This window comes from Pagrus major, chromosome 19 (genome assembly GCF_040436345.1).
Source record: "Pagrus major chromosome 19, Pma_NU_1.0".
In the NCBI taxonomy this organism is placed as follows: Eukaryota; Metazoa; Chordata; class Actinopteri; order Spariformes; family Sparidae; genus Pagrus; species Pagrus major.
This window is the reverse complement of record NC_133233.1, coordinates 7,947,381-7,969,842: the sequence shown is the minus strand read 5'-3', so window position 1 is coordinate 7,969,842 and position 22,462 is coordinate 7,947,381. Positions and strand designations below refer to the sequence as shown.

Below are 22,462 nucleotides of genomic sequence, written 5' to 3'. Positions count from 1 at the left end.
CAGTCATCGGCCACAGATCAGCTGGTGTCTGTGGCCGGACACTTCTCTTTTTCTACATTAGTCACTGATGTCTTGATTCCCAGAATGCAGTTTGCTCGTGATCAAAACGTGATGAACTGATGCCACCTGTGTGACAGAGCTCAGATCCCCAGTCCTTCATTCTGATTGGCCGACAGGGCTCAACTATGAAACAGTCCCTCTAAGTTTGTCTCTGGTGGAATCCTGATGTCCCTTAATAATAATAATGATAATAATAATAATGATTCATGTGTCAAACAATACGACACAAATTCGATATTTGGGGGGGTCCAATTTGCCAGCTGACTTGGAACTGCAGTTTAAATTTGACATTTTTTTTGGAGGACTTCCTCCTGGACATTTTGTTTCTACCATGAAAACTGAGGAAGCTTGTGTGAGGTGATCGAAAGCTGTGGTGAGATTAAGTCAACTGCTGTCCTCAAGGTCAAAAGTTAAATCTCAATCAATGTTTTGAACTTTTTATGCATTTATACGTTTATTTATATATTTACATCGCACACAATGTGTAAATTCACTAAATGTGAATCCCGTTCAGAAAAATACTCAGATTACATGTCATGATTTTGACAGCAGCCGTGGCATGGAAGTGGATCTTTGTCTACAGCCTCTTTCTCTCTGCCTCTAGAAAGAAGACGTCACTCTTCAACACCAACAGTTGGTGTGGATGGTCAGGATAGATGTCAGTGTGTCACACTGTCTACGTGTGGCAGAGGGCTGAGAAGAATACACCAGCAAACCAAGTGAAATACAAGAGACATGAACCTGCTGTAACTGCTAAAGGAGCTGGGCTGGGTGGGTGTCAACCAAAGTGATGCATTATGGGAGAAAATGTAAGTGGGTACCTGAAAAAAAGCACTTAAAACCCAACTGCTTAAATAATATCAGATTGACTGTGAAACAGCGTCTGATTATACACATACAGGATAATCAGAAGGTCTATGTTTGTTACCATGACAACACTAACTGGTCCTGGTGGGTGTGGTCAGTAGATGAACTCTCCTGGGACCTCCTGCAGGGCGCTGAAAGGCTCCTCAAACTTGAAGCGTTTGGAGATAGCCTTCTGCTCAGCCACCAGCGCCTCCTTCTCTGAGGTGGAGGACTGGCGGCACTGCCCCAAGGTGTAGGCAGCCATGACTATCAGCTCCTCCGTCACCGGGCCTTCCCCCTCCTCCTCTTCCTCCTCCTCAGCTGTGGTCGTGCTGCTGGGAGGTTCAGGGCTGCTGGTGGAGCTGCTGCTGGAGCTGGATGCCTCCTGGTCCTCCACTGGGAGGATGTCCTCTACCGTCTGGGTTTCCTGAGGCTCTGAGGACTGAAGCCAGGGGTGTTTGAGGCACTGCTCTGCTGTGGCCCGATCCCTGCACACACACACACACACACACACACACACACACACACACACACACACACACACTACATTAACCTGCGTCTCAGTGACCACTTGTGATCAGAAGTCACTTCCTGCTCTATATGCAAATAAACCCGTCCATCACTGGGACAAACAGACATGATGTTTTCACACAAAGACAGAAAGAAGTTCATGTAGAACATTTGCTGAATTTACAAGAAGGCCCAAAATATGAAGAATTAGTCAGAGACAGCGTTTCACAAAGTTTATAAAGTTTCTCCTAACTCAACAACTCACTAAATTGAGACATTTTTTAAGGGAGTCTGGGGACTTTCTCCAAGAAGTAGCCTATAGTGGTTACTGTTTAGTGTATTTGTAAAATGTGACATGTGGCAGGTAAGATGCACTTTAGACACAGAAGCAGACAGGCTGGTACAGCTATGCAGACACAAACTGACACTTTTTACAAGGAGACAAACAACTTCATGTTTTGATTTATGGTGAATTTACAAGAAGGCACCAATGATTTGGAATTTGTCATAGCCATTTTACAAAGTTTATAACGTTTCTCTGAACTCGACGACTCTTAGAATTACACAATTTGGCAAGAAAAAGGTGGAGCTATCATTCTAACTGGACATTGAGGTAATCCAATGTGAGGACACTAATGCATGCATGATAACCTCAGCATCTGTGAAATTCAATACTGATCTCATCCTCCCAACACAAGTGCCCAGCCGCCCACTAGGCGTCACCAACACATCACAGGGGGTCATGAGGCCCTCTTCTTTGGAGCGTAAGGAAAAGAAAAACTTTTGAAAATGTCTCACAATTTCATTTAATTTCTATAAAAGCCAAAGGGGCCTCATGTGTGTTCAAAGTAAACATAAGGTAGATCTTTGATTTTATTAGGCAGAGTTAATACAGCAGCTGCCACACTTATAAAGCAGTTGTTTGTCTGTTTGACCAGTATAAATATAAAGTGTGTCTTCAGATGGTAACAGATACTATCGGCTGTACTATCAGCTTTTTCCATCATCGCTCATTTTAGTGTTAGTATCACACCACAGCACAGCTGCTCTCTTTAAACTTGTACATTTGTTTATTTGTCTGATGATTTCATGTTCATGAAGTCATGATTTTATCTGCAGCTCTGATGACCTCTGGTTTATGTCAGACTGACCACCCAGGTAGCTATGAATGTAAAACTGTACCACAATCCAACAACAGAGTGAAACGACACAATACAGAGAAACAGAAAATGTTATTACTGATTTATATTAATATAATATAAAAAATGTCATTGTAACCAAGAAAAAACTAAAGATTTGATTGAAACGCCGTCATCTCTGTCTCTGAACTGAACACATCACAGGCTGAATGGGTTTACTTCTATTCCATTAATGAATGCCACTGGTTCCACTTTGTGTTGGTAAAGTGAAAAATGGTCAGTGTGTGCCTGCTGGTTCTCTGAACAGTGGAACAGAGTAGCAGATGAGTGCATGTGTCTTGTGGACTGACTGTGGCAGTTTGCGGAGCAGCATCTGGATGAAGGACAGGGCGGCCGGGTCCAGCTGCTGCAGCTCCTCCTCGCTGTAGCTCACGTTGAGCTGGGAGATGTTGAGAAACGTCTCCTGCTTGTCCTCGCCCAGGAACGGAGAGATTCCTGTCAGCATCACGTAGGCCAAGACGCCGATACTCCTGAACACACAAATGCACCATTGAAGGGTTAGGGCACAAATGTTTATGTGATCACTGCATCGCTCTAATTCTCTAATGGTGGTCAGTTTTAGCCATGCTAGTCACATGGCTCTAGTTCATTCAGTGGGTCCGGACTGACATATCTAAACTAAATGATGGACTGCTACACACCCTGCTGATCCTGAGTGTCAGCAGTAGGTTGAGATTCATAGTTTGAAATATCTACAGAATAAAACAGAGGAGTGTTCTTACCACATGTCTGTCGCTGTGCTGATGGGCTCATAATTTAAAATCTCCGGAGCTGAAAAATGAACACAATGTTGTTAGTTATTATTCAGAATAAAATATGAGCGTCAGGTGGTGTAGTGAAGATCAGCACCGACTCACCGACGTACTCTGGAGTTCCCATAATCTCTCTGAGCTCCTGATGGCTGCTGACCATCCTGGACAGACCAAAGTCCACGATCTTGATGTCCCCCAGAGGAGAGCAGCTGGTCAGCAGGATGTTCTGAGGCTGACGGGACATCACAGCACACGTTAAGTGTCAGACAGGAAACCACCTTGATATATTCTCTCCTTTATGTATCTGTATCAGTATATATGTATCAGTCTGTCTGTATTCATATCAGCTGTTTTATTACTGATAAATGAAATCATAGGAAGTGCACTCCACTTTCATTTCATGATTCACTCTGTTTTTGTTGTTCTGTGGCTGCTGTGAGTTGCTGTTGTGATGTATAGTAAACCTCTACAGCAAGACTTACAGCTGACCCTTTGTTCAAATACATCCGTCATTACTCATGTTCTGTCATTACAGAAGTTTTAATAATTAGATGCTAAAATCAGAACATTATCCATTATCCTTATGGTCAGATAACTGTTTAATTAAAGTATTAATGTGAACATTAATATTTTTGATAATGTGACAGAGGGTTCCTTGTACAATTTACATCATTAGTCCTCTCAGAATTTCTTTCATATCCAAGAAGAGCTGTCTCTGGAACTGAAATATCCTCCACTGCATCAATATTCAATCCAACTGGATCAAATAAAATCTAATCAATCAGAACCTTGTGAATCCAAATAAAACTCATTTGGGAAATCAGTGGTGACACTCAGAATCACTGTTCCCATTAAGAGTCATATTTACTGTGAGTAATATTTAATAGTGAAAAAACATGACAGGACCTATCATGTGTTGGCTAAGACATACACAGTACTGGCTGTCACGTATTAGCTGTTAATATTCATATTTTAATGTCACTGATATGCAATAAAAATAAGACTGGACTATACAATAAAGTCAAGATAAAGTAACAGAGGATCGTGTGTGTGTGTGTGTGTGTGTGTGTGTGCGTGTGTGTGTGTGTGTGTGTGTGTGTGTCCACTGACCTTCAGGTCAAGGTGGACCACGTTGTTCTGGTGGAGGAAGGAGACTCCCTCCAGGATCTGCCTCATCAGCCTCTTCACGTCCTCCTCGCTGAAGGCCTCGTCCTCCCGATCGGACACACACTGGTTGAAGATCTCACCTCCAGCCGCACTGCGCATGCACACACACGGATACAAAGAGAGGACATCAGACTACAATTGGAACATTGTTGTGTAAAAACATTGTAGATCAGTCAGCTGTGCAGATATGTGTTCATTTCCTCCGATTTGAGGAAAAGTTCACCCAAAAGTGAAAATTCGGTCAGCTGCAGCCTTTCCCAGCATGCACTGAGGAGGGCCACGTGCTACAGGTCGCTTGTCTCGCACACGCACAGACACAGGCGAACACATAAATGTGTAATTTGCAGCCTGTGTTTGGACTGTGGGAGGAAACAGTAGCACCGCAGGAAACCCAAACTACAGTCTGTATTCCCACTTCATCCACAGGCTCACCACAATCATCATGAGACTCGTCCTACGTCAGGCTTTATATGGACAATCCCACGAGCCCCAAACTATAAATGCATGTGAGTGTGTGTGTGTGTGCATGTGTGTGTGTGAGTGTGTGTGTGTGTGTGTGTGTGTGTTAAGACTTGCTGGAGGAGGCAGCAGAAATAGTAGAACACCTCCAAATATAGTTAACTAATTATGAGCTTGCGTTGAACGAGGCCGCTGGCACTGTTGATCACTTCCTCTCCAGCTCTCGCATCACAAACAGGCTTGTGATTATAAAACAAACTAAATAAATAAAAAAAACATCTGAACCGATCAGAGAGACTCACACTACTGCCCTCCTTAAAGTGCCTTTCATTTCCTGACCCGACATAAACTCTCATGGATAAACTCAATTAGACCGGGCGCATGATTGGAAAGAAAAAGCGAGGGCAGTCAGGAATAGACAAGGCGTCCCCTCAGGGTGCTGCTGAAGTAGGCTTTATCTCAGAGGAAGGTGGGGAGGCGGAGGAAGAGGCGGGGCGGGCGGGTGTGTTTTGGTTTCTCAAGGTGAAAGAAGAAGGCCTTTAACCCAACTGAAGAGAATAAAAACAGTGGAAAACAGTGTGGAGCTTTGACCTGACGCAGTACAGGAGGTGCTCAGTTCAGTCAGGTCAAACTTTCCCTGAAGGATTATGCTGCTCTGTTACAACACGGTACTCACCAAGTTCATCCATAACCGGTCAAACTGTTTTATCAACAAGGGACACACAATATGTTTTCTGTTACCTGCGTCTCACCATTGTTGCACCTTTAAGAAAAGTTCAGACGCACCTGAGAGTAGAAGAAGGCTCAGGTGCAGTGAGCCAGGATTTCACAGCTCATTTAAGAGTTGTCATGTAAAGCAGCACGTAGCAGTGATGACATGTGTGTCTCTGTGGTGTACAGTGTGTTGCTCTGCCAGCTGCAGCGGTCTGACATCATGAGCAACACGAGTGTCTGTCCTTGTTGGTTTTTTTGGTTAGATATCTGAAATAAGGTCTGCGCTGAACACAAGCTTCAGAGATTTTCACGTTCTGTTCTGCGACATAAAATACATCGTTAAATGCCACGTCTGTGAATTTCAAAATGTTTATGTTTTTGTGTATTACACACACACGAGAGAGACTTCAATCAGTGTAGCTTGTTAAATAAGGTTATCTTATAGATTAAAAACAGCATCACTGTTGAACCTTTAATTGAGTTAAGCTAAAGATTGCAGACAGATGTGAAGTAAGTCAGCGTTGTTGTGTGTAGACGCCCTGTTGCTTTAATGAGAACGTGCCTGAAACCAGAGAGCGCAAGAAGAGGAGGACTATGATTAATAATTAGGTCAGCTGAGGGCCTGTGTGTGAGCAGTGATTGGTTTCTAACCCGTGACACCATTACACACACACACACACACCTGCAGTCATGGCTCCTTCCTACACGTGCATTAAACTGTTGGTATGAATGTTCATTCTTCAGAGGATCAGACAGAAAATAATCCAGTCTGACAAACAATTAAACACTCCGACTGCCCTCGCTCGCCTTTGGATGCTTTGATACACAACAACACACTCATGTTGACAGATCTGGATCGTCGTACCCCGGGCTCCTCTGGATCATTGCCCTCCTCTGTTTTACTATCTCCTTATATCTGTGTTTCTGTCATATGTGATACCTCTTCACTCTGACAGTTTTCTGTTTTACTGCTAATTACCTTGTGTGGCCTGCCCTCTTCCAGGTCACCACAGTGGAGAGAAAGGTTGTGTGGTTTTTGACAAAGGCCAAATGTTTAATAAAGTTTTGAGGTGTGATTTCAATGATGTTACTAATTCTCCGAGCCTCAGATCCTCAGGCAGGAGTTCCAGGACACGTTTCTGTGAGATTGAATGCACTGATGTTCATGTGACGACAGTTTAAAGCAGAGGAAGAAAAGATAAAGAAACAGAGCTTTCATGGTAACAACAGGCTGCCCCGAATCAACGTTCACACACCCTGAAGAAAGTTTTCCATTGATACCATCCCAAACAGAAGCAGTCTGGCAGCCTGTCGGTGGTCCATGAGGCCAGAGAGCAGTCAGAGTTTGATTGGCGAGTTGCTAATGTCATTAATGAAATCAGTGTCAGCGCAGCGCTGTGGGAATGGATCAATTCAGCTTTGATCAGCCGCCCGTTACAATGGAAAAAAAAACTAAACAGATCAAAACATGAACGTCAGCTGACCTAAATAACCAGCTTCATATCTGACCTGCTCCAGTTTACACACCATCAACACTAACACATACGACACACACTGAGGGGGCCCAGTGTGTGAGAAATGAAACTCTTCCATCGCAGTGAGGGATGAAGAGACGCAGCGGCAGAAAGAAACCAGAGGAGGAGAGCCTCTCCACAGGGCAGCAGGGACAAAGAGACGAATGTGCGTGACAGAGAGAGGGGGACGATAAAGTCAGAGTGAGGTCAGCCCTCCATCCTGCCCTCATCATGTATTCATGTCCAGCAAACTGGACTTTCCCACACGCTGGGGGCTCCATTTACTGCACAGACACAGAAACGTGTTGGTGATGAACCCACATTCTCCCAAATGCCTGAAATCTGACATCACCATTTACTACGTTTAGGGTCAAATGAACCTGCTATGGGGCTCCGGGGCAAAAATGAACTGTGTGCCCCGACTGACAAAACCCCCACACATGATCTCTGAGACTCGTGTTGCCCAGAGACACAGGAACTAACCAGGATTCAATGCTGAAGACCTTTTCTCAACTTTATTTATTTATAAATATGCAATGTGAGCATTTCATTAAACATTCTATATTTACATTGTAGTCTCTATTGTGCTTCGGTGGTTATTACAAAAACAAGGTTTTTGGAAAACGTAATTAACTTTCATTAATAATAAAGGTCTTGGTCTGCTGCCATCATATCCTAACACGTTTAAATAGAAGCACCTGCAGCTCAGAGTGTGTCAAATACACTGAGATTAAATCAATAACAAGATGATTAATATTAGCTATCTGATCACCTATCTTACAGGTTACTGCACCTACTTAAACTCAAGCACAGATTCAATGGCTTGAAAAACTTAAAGGAACAGTTCAACCAAAAAGTAAAACTCAGGCATCATCTCCTCGCTCCATGCTGATAGAAAGTCAGGTGATGTTTCATAGTCCAACATTTCTGGAGCTTCACAGCAAAACAGTGTTGCAGCACTCTCCTAAACAACTGAAGGAGATGATGACTAGATTTTACTTTTTGGGTGAACTGTTCCTTTAAACCCACGCACAGATTCGATGGCCAGAATAAATGAAGACAGGAGTCAATAACAGAATCTGTACAGCTACGGTCAGTCAGTGTGAATATATCAGGTCCATATACAGCATCCAGCCATTCCCGTGTTTGTTTCACTGTATGACTCTCTCTCCGGGCGAGCGGCCATGCTTTGGCTGGTCACGTGCGCTCGTGCGGCTCAACTGACATAATGAACTCTGGGCTGGAGCTCAGCCAGCAATGAGGCCACGGAGCTGTGTGTCGCTCTCATTCATTCTGTGTGGACGGCCTCCTCTCTCTCTCTAACCGTTCTCTCCATCACCCTCTCATTTACACTGTTTTTGCCTCCTCCCTCCTCACTCTTCATCTCCTTCTCTCTTTCTCTCCCATCCAGCATTAAATAAAACTTTGGCCTCTTTGCCTCTTTTCCACTCTAATACCCCCCCACCCCCCCACCCCATCATGGCATGAATAGCTTTCTATGTGAGGTTGACCTTCATTCGTAGAATATCTGCCCCCTCCTCCTTCCACTTATCCTGCAATCCTCCGTCATCGCCACTTGCCCCACTGCCCGAAATATCTGTCAGCTGTCGGCTGAATAAAAGATGGAGAGGGGTGAAAAAAAAGGAGAATGTTGTCAACATCCCTCCCAAAAAGAATGAAAGCATTCTGCTCTATTTCCCTCTGCTATGAAAAAAAGCACAGAGGAAGATAAAGAGGGGGTTAGAAGGAGTGAACGCTGCAGCCACCAGCTCTTACACTCACACAGGAGGTGCTTCCATGTGACACTCTTGGTCATCTGAGTCATGTCATCATCATCATATCACAGACCTGAACTGTCTTTATTTTCCATCTCAAACAACTCACACACACTATCACAGACTGATGACTGTACACACTGTCATATGCTGTATGTGAGCATGTGTGATGACATTCAGGGCAACTTAGAGTGAATTCACCCTGGGAGAAAAGATTTTAACAATAACTGCATTGATGTGCTCGTATCCAAGTGCCCATGAAGAGCACCAGGCTTTCATAGGAATGAACGCCTCCAGCTCTGTGTCTAGGTTTACTGTAACATCCTTGCTTGTACCAAGCAGGCACACATTACACAAAGCACGAGTGCGAAGGCAATGAATGACACTAACTATTTCTGCCAGATCAGGTGAGCAATGATTTGATGTTCTTATTCATTTTATCTTTTTATTTGGACTTTATTTAACCAGGTTAGTCCCTGAGATCACAGATCTCTTTTACAAGGGAGACCTGGCCACGAATGGCAACAACACAGAGTTAAAACAGCAAATTAACAGAAAAATCACACTCAAATAATCAGATAAAACATTTTGCACACAGACAACCTTTTGTTATGTGCTGGATATGTGACTTAAAAAAGCCAAGTGGTCGATTAAAATCCCCAGGTGTTTAAACGTAGATGCTAGCTCAATTTGTTGTTTGTCTCAGACAATGCAGATCTTGTTTTTGAAGAACATACGTTTTGTTTTATCTGCATTTAGGATGAGCTGAATTTGACAAAGTTGTTCTTGTACTCTATCAAATACATGCTGAGAGTACGCAAAAGCCTTTGCAGGAGTAGGTGCAAAGCAGTAAATGACTGTATCATCAGCATAAAAATGAAATGTTAAGTTAGGAATAAGGAAAGTTCTGTCCAAGGCAATTTATTTACAAAGTAATTAATAAAAGGCCCAGGACTGAGCCTTGTGGAACCCCCTTGTGGACCTGCAGTACCTCAAAGGCAGTACCCTCCAACTGAACAGCCTGGGCTCTTTCTGAGAGGCAGTTTGCAAACCACCCAACTGCCTGTTCAGGAAAACCCAATGGCTGTAAGATGCCCAATTAAAGTATCGTGGTCAACAGTATCAGCTGTGGGCGGGAGAGCAAGACTACCCAGTGACTACAGACAAAGAGAGGCAGCTGTGTCACATTTTAAAGTGTATCTTTTTGATCAGAAATGAAAAGAAGAAGAAGAACATGATGATAGAAGTAATTACCGAGGCAGGCTGATACTCTCTGCCACACCTCCTGTATGAATTATGTACCGTTTGTTGTCTTACTGCTTGATTACAATGATCATCACTTTAAATCACTTCTGGTTATTCCTTCATTTGAGGAGCTTTTTCAAACTTTTCAAACACAGCCAAACTGTGGCTTCTTCCTGTGTTACTATGGCTTGGTCTGTGCATGTATGTGCGTGTGTGCACGAGAGTATGGGCCTGTCGATTGTGTGTGTCCCTGAAAAGGAGCACTATCCTGGTTCAGGCCAGCAGTTAATTCAGGGATTATCCTTTTTATGAACAATGGCTGGGATTGGGATTATCGACTGAGGTGGGGGAGGATTGGGTTGACTGGAGCATTTAAAGGAGCATTTATGGGATCTCCTTAACAGGACAGATTGCACTGTATGGCATGTGCTGCTGACAGCACATAATCCTGTAAAAAACTACAATCCTACAACACTGCAGCCTCTGCCCTCTCTTCATGTCTCACTGCAAGCAGACAGAGTGGAGTCACACAGCTGACTGTTGAAGTTTGCTGTTACTTGGAAAAGTTAATTGTGCTGTGAAGTGGGAGGAGCTATTTAGAGCGTCACTGGTTCCACCAGTAAAAGTCTCATTTCTTCCACCGACAATTTAAAGTGACTGTGATCATCAGTTCAAAGTTAACATCCTGCTACAAACACAAAATGTGGAGCAGCTTCTGATTTTGGGTCAGTGGATGAAACTTCACAGCTGTGTTTCATACTTAACTGCAACAACAAGCTTTGGGAATTTGCTGCAACTCTGATTTGCACCTTTTGCACCTGGCCTCTTCTCCAGTATTAATAATACAATAATGGTATAAAGGTGTCCACTTTGCCAAACTGACAAAAAACATGATTAAAGAAATAAAGTTGAAATAATTAAAGCAGCACTGTGTAGTTTTGGGAAAGAAATTTAATCAGATACGAAAAATGTGCATTCATTGATTACCCCACGACGGAAAAAACTGAATAAACAAAACAATTTCATACTGATTTACTGTTTATATGTGGCAGACCCTGCCACCTTTCTCACTTCAAACAGTGTTCTGGGACCTTTTTTTCCTCTGCGAACAGCTTGTTTATTCATAAAATCAAATAAATATTTCAAATAAATACATTTTATCATTACCTTATTCATATTGTAAATATTACCTTTCCGAGTTTGAATTTCTTTTCCAAAACTACATACTGCCCCTTTAAATCTGATAAACAAAGAGTGTGGTTACAGTAAAAAATGATTTTTAAATCAATCTGGGAATCATTTTTTCAATAAACTGTCAGAAAATAGTGAATAATGTTCATGACCCTTCATCAGAGCCTAAGATAACATCTTTAAGTTGTTTGTTTCATCCAACCAACAGAGCAGAAGTGAAGGGTGTCCAGCACAACAAGGTAATGTTAACAGGCTTGTAGGACACTGCACTACAGTGTCACAGAAACCACAGACGACAGCTGATTCAGAGCGTGTCAATAACATCTAATATGTTTGTATGTGTGTGTGTGTGTCACCATGGTGAGGGATGCAGGCAAAATCCAATATGGAATGTGAAGGGTGAGAGGAAGTGAAAGAGACCTTCTCTCAGCCAAGCGTGCCATAAACTGATGCACATGTACACGCACACACACACACACACACACACACACACACACACACACACACACACACACACACACACACACACACACACTATGGGAACCAGGTCAAGCATGGTCCAGGCATGACCAGAGAGATGAGATCATCGACAACTGGTGCGGCTACTGTAGTCAACACCATACAGGATCATGTGTGTGTGTGTGTGTGTGTGTGTGTGTGTGCGACACACTGGGTCACATTGAGCTGTGCTCCACTTGGTCATTATTCAGTGTTACTGATGGATTTAACACATCAAACTGCTGTCAGTCTGACCCACAGGAAACCCCATCCACCATATTTTACAAGACTGCGTGTGTGTGGATGTGTGTGTGTGTGTGTGTGTATATATACAAAAGGACACAGGCGAGGCACATTGTTGGAATAGCTAGTGTTTGCTGGAGCATTAAAGTGTGGCCTGGAGCTCTGCAGGACTAAAACATCCCCTCTCACACTTCTCCTCTGAGAACATCACTGTGTTCATGTCCTGTGGGTTTTCTATGTTTAGTCACAGGCAAACCAAATCTCAGAGTAGTCAAACAAACACTTAAGGCCCATATTCTAAGGAACAGCCCTGGACACTGTAAAAATATAAGACTTAACTACAACTCAGCAACAAAACGGACAGCTACCAATAAATACAACCAACAGAAAACTTATCGTCTCCTCTCCAGCCGTTATAAGAACTCCGCTCACAGTTCTCTTGATCTGCTTGTAATTAAAAACTGTTCATGTGAATACCTTAATGGCTGTATAGGAACATGCACTTATAGTTAACCAGCTTTTGTGTTTATCCAGACGATCCAAAGCCCATCATAAGGAATTTAGGTTGAAATTTTGGCAGGTGTTCATATTTCAGGCTTCCGTGAGTGTTTTGGCGTGCTGTGCAGGTTGGATACTCACAACTCCAGGACCAGCACCATCTCAGAAGCCATCTCATAGACCTGGTGGAGGTTGACCACCCGCCGGCTGGCTGTGGCCAACTCGAGCACTGCGATTTCATGGATGATCTCCGTCCGGCAGTCTTGGCCTTTCCGTCTCTTCCTCATGAACTTTGCAGCGTACTCTTGGCCTGAGCATTTCTCGACACACTTCCTGACCACAGCAAACTTCCCCCTGCAAGACAAGAAATACATGAGTACTGTACGCACGGAGGCCATGTTTGGGTAAGGATGTAACCGTGCTAACAGGTACCGCAGCGAACAGCACAGATTGACATTTAATCCCATCTAATGTCAACAAAATTACACGCTGTTCCTTCTCATAGAGACACCAGAGATCTGTCGTCAGAATTCTGTTCTCTGGTTGGTCAGCTGACCTCATGAGACGTGACGTCCATCACAGCCCAGGACAGGAAGGCTCAACAGCGGGTGATTAAAACCACCCGAACATTACTGGTACCATCTACAGAGCATCAGTGACATCAGTGAAGTGAGACGTCTTCACAGAGCCCAAAGATACTAAAAGACAACACCCACCCAGCCACCATCTGACAAAAGAGTCAGCTGCTGCCAAACCACCATCACCAGCAGCTTCACTCCCCAGACTGTGAGACTCCTGAACTCATCCTCTCCACCATAAAGAATAGGTTTTCTTGTCTAGCACAAACCAACCACAACTTAGATTTTGTCGTACAACCCTGTGTTGCAGAATGACAAATACATTAACCTTGACTTTAATTATTAAGAATTAACAAACTGATCCAGACTGAAATACAGAAAATCATAAATCAAATCATGGCTTAACTTTTTACACTGGTTGCACTGGTGCACCAGCACATAATGTAGGTGCACCCAGTAATACATTTTCATTTCATTTCTCAACATATTATGTAAATGATTGTAATTAAACAGCGTGGACAAAAAATAAATTGTGACAACCTCCAAAATAATAGGCTACATTAAATATATATATATGTATATATATATATATGAAAAATCAGACCAGCTACATTTCCTGCAACTGACGAAAAAGTTTAGTTGCACTTGACAGATTTTTGGATGCATGTGGCACCTTGAACCCCTGGTGAACCAATCACAGAGTAACGTGTTAAGTGCTGAGGTCACAAATGGAAGTTGAACCATTAGGTTTGTCTGTAAACTGTAATAAATGTTTATAACAGACACATTGTTTACATTCATTCTTGGTTATCTGCTGAAGACGCTTCATTAACCTGCTGTTTGTCTACAACCTGTCTGACACATTGTTTCTTGGCCCCTCAGTCGGCTGTCCAGGTTAGTTTGGCTCTGGATCAGTGTGAAACACAGACGGGTACAGTACTGGCGTAAGTGCTGGGTTTTGGAGCAGTCAAACATTTGGTGGACGTGGCTGTGGATGTTGTTGGCAGTGTTGCCCTCTCCCTCTATCGCAGGCGTTTGGCCTGACCCAGTTCTATTCCAGGCTGGAAGTTGCTCCCATGTGAGGACCACAGCGCTGTGTGTGCACACATGTGTGTGCTGCCCAGGGGAAATCCTCTGACATGCAGCTGGTGATGGAGATGACAAGCCCACATCGTGCCTTCCCTCCGGCTTCTGTTGGCAGTCCATGCTCCAATAATCAGCAGCAGCACCCTGGCTGAACCTGACCGATCCAAAGCCAAGACTCACTGACAGCGACACGCCAAAGCTGCTTGGCCTGCTTCTTTTCATGTGGCTGCGATTCATTCTGTGACTTGATATAAAGGTAGATGGGATATAAAGATTACAGCAAAAGTGTTTTCTTTACAGTTTGACAAGGTGGGAAAAGCAGAGATGCACTAAGTCTGGTCTAACCTCCTTACAAAAGACATAAATAGAGCAGGTGTAAGAGAGAGAAGAAACTTAATCTGTCAATTATGGATGTTTTCTAGGCCTATGAGCCACCAAAGAGAGGTAGAGTTAAGTGTCAATGAATGTTAGGCTTGTTAAACATCCAGAGTTTAATGTGGAGCAGCGCAGCAGGCGGCCAGTTAGAGGTCTGCAGGGTACAAAGCCATTGTTCCATTAAGACTGGACTGGTTGCTGTCCATTCAGGCCAGCTACTGCATACGGTCTAAACTAGGGCTGCAGTGGTTTCACTGGTTTCAAGGTAAACTGTGTGTGAAATCTGGCAGTTATTGTACAGTATTAGTGCTATTATAAATATGCATATTTCTACCACTATATCAAAGTTCAGGTCTGTCAGGACAGAATATCTTGTGAAATTTTAATAAAACATTTGTTCAGCCCTTCTCTTTTCATTCCTTCAGGCTTCTGTGAGTGTTCCTTCCAGTAGACAACAGCAGACGTCCTCTACAGTTAATCTATCAGCTTCTGTCTGACCTCTGTACACAGTTCAACTGCTTTCATTGGTTACTCTTTAAATTCAAGCTCAGCAGCTTTCTCTTCTTGCTGGGAATCCACATGAAGAGCTGGACATGAGCAGTGTGAGTGTGCTACTAAAGCACTCCACCTTTCCAGTCCACGCTGACTCCAGCCTCCTGCATGCATATAAACAGCAGGAGATCTGTGTGAGACAAGCTGCCACCTCAATGAGCTGCTCGGCTGCAGCACATTAAACAGCAGTAAACATCCCTGCTAATGTCACCTGGGTCTGTTTCAATGCTGGTGTGGGTCTAACACTGACTGACATGACATGAAGGCTACACGAGTGTGTTTACTGCGTCAGTCACACACAACGACACACCCCCTCCAGTCAGCTGAGACCTGAAGGAGCATTTCTAATTTTTCCACACTGATCTATTTCCTTCTTCTGTTTAATAACAAAAATGACACTTTTGAGGAGATAAAGGGATGGCTAGGTGTGATTTCACCTCACATGCAAACAATTAACATTTTAAGACGAACTTTCAGTGTTTGCACCTGCAACTTTAAGGCTAAGCATAACACACAATATTCAACTACTTCAAGTTCCTTACAACCCCTAAATCAGAGCTTCAACTCTGTAAACTAAATAACATTGTCAAGGTAATAATGTTGTCGTGGCGATTCAGAGCAAATGTAAGAACCTGATTGGACTGACATGTGTCAAACACCTTAGCTGGCTACACAACTTCAGGATCCAGCCCGGTGAATGCTGCCTCTTAGAGTTTAAAATGTGTTGTTATCCAGAGTTGATTTGATATTTTCCCTATACACAACACACACACACACACACACACACACACACACACACACACACACACACACACACACGTACATTGGACCATGATATATCGACCAGCAGGGTCTCCAATCACATTATATCTGGAAAGGGTCAGACTTATGGATCAATATCATGACTCCTCTAGCATGAGTAGTATAAGGAGCAGACAGTACCTGGCCTTGCCATCTTTGTCTTATCTTAGAGATTGATAAAATTGGAGAAATCAATTACATGCTAGCAGCAGAGCTTAAAAGTTATGACCACCTAGCACCTCGCCATAACTGCAAGTCAAGACTGCAGCTTTGGGAGAAAATCTTCATCTGTTTCCTTTACTATTATCCACCAACTGATACATGTTTGGAGTTATTGAGAGAACACAGAATGCCATGAAACCCAGCAGGACACATTAAGAGTTCAGAGTGACTGGATTCAAAAATAAACCAACAAAAAGTTGAAGGTCTCTAAGACTTTCACAAAGAAGAGTATTATATTCACTCTACACTGCTACAGGGGCGGTTAAAACATGATCCAAAGTTAGAACGCAAAAGCAGACATCTGAGATGACTATTTCATTCCTTTCTAAATGAAATTATAGCTGAGAGCAAGAAGAGCAGCTGTGAGATCAAAACACAATGAAGAAGACTGTGTGGCAGCAATAAAGAACCTGTATCAGGGTACAGAGCGCGAGGAGCAGCTCTGGGCCCGGAGCACCACGCCGGGCTGCTTCATCCTCAGCTGGGCCTCATGTGAGAGTCATGGGGCTGATCCAGCCCTGAGCTACATGCTCCTACATTAAAGGATAAGTTCATCTAGAAATGAAAATCCAGTCATCATCTCCTCCCCCCATGCTGATGGAAAGTCAGATGGCTCCATACAGCTCGTCTGCTGTGATCCAAGTCTCCAGAAGATCCCGAGATCACAAACTGATCTGAATAGATGTTATTTAGTAGTTTCACCCTCACAATGTTGAAGCGCGGTCTCGAACTGTGGTCACTGGCTTGGCCTCTCACCTGTAACTCCATCACCATCACCATCCCCAGCCTCCCAGCATGAAAGTATGCTTATATACATGTAATCTGAATGTGACAGTACAGGTCTTGTACAAATGGCACTATGGTAGATATGACACATACAAATCTGAATTCATCAGTGGTTTGTAGAAACTTCTTCTGGCGACGGGGCAGACATTAGTATCAGTGACTACATTTTTTTTTTTTTTTTTTAACAAACTCTAAACATTGGAGAATCCGTGAAGGCCCACTGCACTCTCCTTTCACTGGACACTTTGAAGGAGGCCGTTTATGTTACAATGACGCCTTCCTCACATCCGACTCTCACAGAGGCCTCTCTGTGCACTGAGTGGCTGTGGCATTTCCTTTTCATTTAGTCAATCCTTCATTTATTCAAACTTGGATCACAAACAGATGTTGGGGCAGATCTGACGATACTGACCGGCTTAAAAAAAAAAGTTTAGTCTACAATAATGAGATTTAGTAATAGTTTTATGCAACAGAAATTAAATTAAGAAAGAAGAAGGAAAAATGAATAGAAGAAGGATGCAGAGGAGACAGGAGAGGATGAGGACAGACGATCCATCTGGGTCAGACGCCATCAATAGCCCTTTTCACACAGAGACTCTGCATTATCCGTGCAGCGAAGGCTCGCCATTTCTCCGCCTTTGTTTGTTCAAACTGAACCAAGCAGTACGCTCATTTGATGACTGAAGGATCTGTTTAGCTGTCAGACTGTGAACACCATCAGACCGACACACTCCCGTTCCACGCTGCCGGCTTTTCCATTCACACAGACGCCTTGGGAAACTGTCCCCCCTCTCCACATCTGCAACCCAAATTTACACAGCTGGGATGCAATATTAAACTTTAGGAATGTTTTAGCTTGTAAAGACTGAGTCCTGGTAGTATTGGAGTGTAGAACATTAACAGGGCACAGAAACATTAAGGACACACTCTCCCACTGGAAGCAGTGAAGCAGTGTGTTTTGGTGTGGGTGTGGTCCTGCCTGGGAACAGCAGATAGATGGTCCGGGCCTGCTCTTTGGAAACCATACTGGGCCACCACAGCCTTTTCTAAAGCAGCGTCAGCACATTTCCAAAGCCAGCAGCCTCATTCACAGACTACACCCTGACAGAGATGGCTTTTGTGCTTGTGTGTTTACATGTGTGTGTGCACACAAACTGAGCCAGAGGTGATGGCATGGTTACAATTGCTGTAAAGGAGTAGTGTGATGGAGGCAGAGTTGGCTTTGGGAGGCTGCTGCAGCAGAGTGTTCAGTGTGCTTTAATGCACTGAAAAGATCTGAACACAATGCATCTGATGGGCAGCTGCAGCAGGTTGCACCAGCGGTTCAGAGGTTCAACATGGCCTAGACAAAGAGTAGGTGATTACCAAGAGAAGAGTTATGCATTAAAGGAGTTGCAACACACAAACTAGTTCTTATATTGAGCGAGATTATAAGAGTAAATATTTAAACTGCAGAGATATTTCCCACTTCAACCGTCTTAAGCAACTTAATCATGTACAGATGCCTTCACACCTTCAACTCCATTGATTTTTGTAAATACATGCTCATTATGAATGAAATGTCAGCCACAAGTTTCAAACAACTTGGGACAAGAGTAACTAAAGACTGTGGAAGAAGCTGAATGCTCATAAAAACACCTGTTTGGAACATTTTATTTACTTTTTCCACAGCATCCTACATTTTTTGGTATTGCAGTTCATATTGCGTCAATGACATGAACATGACCTTGTAAATTCCACTTGATGTCATATTATGGTATGACTAGTATATATACGATGGTGGTTGACTATAGGAAGCCTTTGCTAATCTTGAATGTCATGTCTTCTATCTGGACCCTGAGTCTGTAATAAAGTTTGAACTGAATTCATCATTGATGGACAATCTAACCCTGTGTCTCGATCGCTGTGTCACAGTGCTGACACAACACTGAATTGTCTGTCTGCACCAGTTCCATCTTGTCCGTGCCTTTTAAAGAGTTGAGCAGCAAAGGAGCCGCTAAACTTTCTGTGCACTGTGCAGATTCCTTTGATATTTGCCTCCAGAGGAACTGAACACTTTCTGTTTTTCTGAGACTGAATATGCGTAAAGCTGCTGGTCCTGATAACAACTGTGGCCGTGTACTAAAAACATGTGCCGATCAGCTAGCTGATGTAATTACTGACATTTTTAACATCTCATTCTCACAGGAGACCTTCTGCCTCAAGACTGCCATCATCGTTCCTGTACCATAAAGTCCTCAGTCTCCATCGAACAAATGAGGGGAGTAGATTATGTCAGTTGCACAGTGTGGAAAGATAAAACAAAAAACAGGGCATGTTGTCTAGATGAGGGGTAAGTATCCCATGCGCTTGAAACGTGTTTCCACCGGTTAAAGCATGTTATCTATCTGTGCTTCAGTGCATCAGCTTTATAAAACCATGTCTGGATCCCTGGGCCTGCTCGTGTAGGTGGTGGAGGCTGTTTGCAGTTTCATGGCTGGCCTCTGTGACAAGCTGCCAGCAGCCCTGGATGCATTTAATGTAATAGAGCTTTTCACTGGCCCTGGGCCAAACACTCCCACTGACATCAACAAATTCCCCATGTGCACAACAAGATTGGCTCGAAGCCACAAACACATAGGCAGGATGACTGAGACGCAGTTCTGTAGGAACAAAAACTGATTGACACTGTGTCCTTCCTCCAGGGGACGGTCACACCTCAGGGACTGTAGGTTAGACCTACAGTTAGCCTGGATTCACCACAGACAGTACTCAACAGACACACTATACAGCTCAAGCCCATGAAAGACACCAGCCAGGACTGCACACATTTGTACATTGGGGAGACAAAACAACCTCTCCATAAACAAATGGCACAACACAGGAGGGCCAACTCGTCAGGTCAAGACTCTGCTGACCACTGACATCTGAAGGAGAAAAATCATCCCTTTGAGGACGACAATGTAAACATCTTGGCCAGAGAAGACAGATGGTTTGAAAGAGGAGTAAAAGAATCCATCTATGTTAAACTGGAACGACCGTCTTTGAACAGAGGAGGACCCACTAAACCGGGCCATGAAAAGGAGATGATGGCACAGTACAAAAATAATTTAAGGAGGTTAACACATCAAATGTATCTGACTGACTGGCCTGGGCACAGCTTAATGTAGGTTCAGGCTCCATTATTACTCTTGTCGTCTTGTAATAGATGTCAACACGTATCAAAGTAGCAGGTCGTCAATCCAATGCTCGTGCTGCATGACCAGTGGGCTGAAAGGATTAACTGATTAATTGATCAAAGGGAAACAATAATTTCACCTCTAAGCCGTGCATTGTTTTTGAACACTGGCCTCGTATTGTCACTTATCATTATCATACTTGACTGCAGCATTCAGAGTTGATTAATAATCACCTAGCTAGAAAGAGCTTAACTCAACATATTAGTCACTATTTTCATCTAAAATGGAATAAGTCCAAACCTAAAATAATGAAATCAGCGATTGTAGTCTCCACTCACTGTAACACAGCCATGATGATGGGCTCAGTGAGACACCCCCTGCAGTCACTTAAGAGCTCTGCCCAGGACCATATGGGCTAATAAGAGAGTGGCCATTTCTGTCACTAAGACCCCTCGTGGAAAAAGCTTTGGGTCTTAACCATATGGAATTCAATGACAGCTTCACCATTGTCGTAGTCGCTAAAGGAGCTTGGCCGCCGGCCATCTGGGACTCCCACCGTAGAGACCTAACAGAGGGTATTACCTTAACTCCCCCATCCTCATCCTCCCTCAGCCCCCAAATGTGCAAAGCAGCCAGTTAGAGTGGGTCGGACAGTAGAGTTTACAACTGTACACACTGTAACTTGTGTTACTTATGTGTTTTAATCACAGATGTCAGTGTAAAATCTCAGAATTACAAACCCTTTCATTTTTTTTGACCCTGCCATTCAGTCTGTCTCTCTTTCTCTTGATGCCTTCTTTTCCAGTAAGAATGAAGGGTGAAAATGTCTTCACTGATCAGAGGAGGTGAGCATGATCAATGTCCCAACAAGCCCTCAGTTTGTACATACACAACGTACGTACAAACTGAGGGCTTGTTGGGACCTTGATCATGCTCCTGTCCTGTGAGAAGCTGTAAACCTGTGGTTCAGTCTACACACAGGGGGTTCCCCACAGAGCAGGAGTGATGGGAGGGCAGCCGGGCAGAGTGACGTGAGCTGGGCAGCATCTATCCACATAAACTGCTCACCGTGCACATCACACTTTATCAACAAACACAGTGCTAGAACACTGTGCTACAGACAGAATGTTCTGCATGCTTGTTTCGTAATCCCGTTTCAGTTTTAGGCCCGTCTATACACCTGTTAATACCACCAGCAGAGACACCACAGACTGGAATAACGTGACAGAAGCTACCAAAGAAAAACAACAACTTCACTTTCAGGTGAATCATACATGAAGAAATAAATGATCTCTACGTTCCAGCTGGCACTTCATCTCTTTTTGTACGTTTGATGATGTTTGTTCAGGTAAAACCTGAGAACACACTGAGCAGACTGAGCCAAGTTTAAGGCCGAGGCTTTAATCTGAAAAGGCCTCATGAATGGAATTCCTCAGCTGAGTTCAGAAGGATCAACCAGCGCAGTGGCCAAGAGTCACCGGGCTATAAACACAAGTTGTACGACCAAGGAATGGCATCCCCTTCATTTGTTATTACTCTGATTAACAGCCAGAACAATGTCCCTGCTGAGGACCACAGCCAGCAGCACACTGACTGAAGGGGAAAGAATCACCTGAGATGGACCAGATCCTAAACTGGTCTGGTTTGACTTGGGTCCAGTCTGTTCTCAAGGAGCCCCGTGTTACCACTCAGACAAGAGAGTGAAGCTGTTGCTACAGCAGCTGCAGCCAGTAATCCGCCAGCTATGAGCCTTCAGTTGAACACATCACCAAAGCCTGAGTTCATATGAAAGTAAGGCAGACCCACATATATTATGAAAAACATGTTTCAGTGCTTGTGCACACACACTCTGGTGTCTGGGGTGCCTGCCAACCCACAAACTGTGAAATAGGACATCCAGTCAGGTTTCAGTGGGCCAGTAACTGGACCATCCACACCAGCTGTCTGCGGCACTGACGTCAAACTGGGGAGCTGCAAGTTTTGCCATGTTTGATGTTGCTTTACTGTTTATTACACACACACACACCTGTTGAATCAGGCATTAGCATGATGCTAATGTGGCTCCTCTCAGTCCGGGGCAAAAATCTGACTGATGCTGTGATACTTGGACACAGTCAAGAGAAGCTGTGTGAACGTTAAGCCTCATTTGAATCATACTAAAGAACCAGCTAGCTTCAATGCCAGTGAATGTGTTTTTCATGTTGCTTTTTGTACTGCACCACCAGCTTGGCTA

General features: G+C 43.7%; 1 protein-coding gene across 2 annotated transcripts in view; it reads right to left on the bottom strand.

Annotated features, from left to right (window-relative positions):
* Window positions 1-1,021: 1,021 nt before the first annotated feature.
* stk17a (serine/threonine kinase 17a) overlaps window positions 1,022-22,462 on the bottom strand; it is a 24,450-nt gene continuing 3,009 nt past the window's right edge. For both annotated transcript variants that reach the window (XM_073488711.1, XM_073488712.1), the window contains 6 exons: window positions 12,813-13,025; window positions 4,478-4,625; window positions 3,473-3,599; window positions 3,338-3,386; window positions 2,906-3,085; window positions 1,022-1,394 (listed from right to left, as the gene is read on the bottom strand). In XM_073488711.1, coding sequence (XP_073344812.1) covers window positions 1,022-1,394; window positions 2,906-3,085; window positions 3,338-3,386; window positions 3,473-3,599; window positions 4,478-4,625; window positions 12,813-13,025 — 1,090 coding nt within the window. The remainder of the gene's footprint in view (window positions 1,395-2,905; window positions 3,086-3,337; window positions 3,387-3,472; window positions 3,600-4,477; window positions 4,626-12,812; window positions 13,026-22,462) is intronic.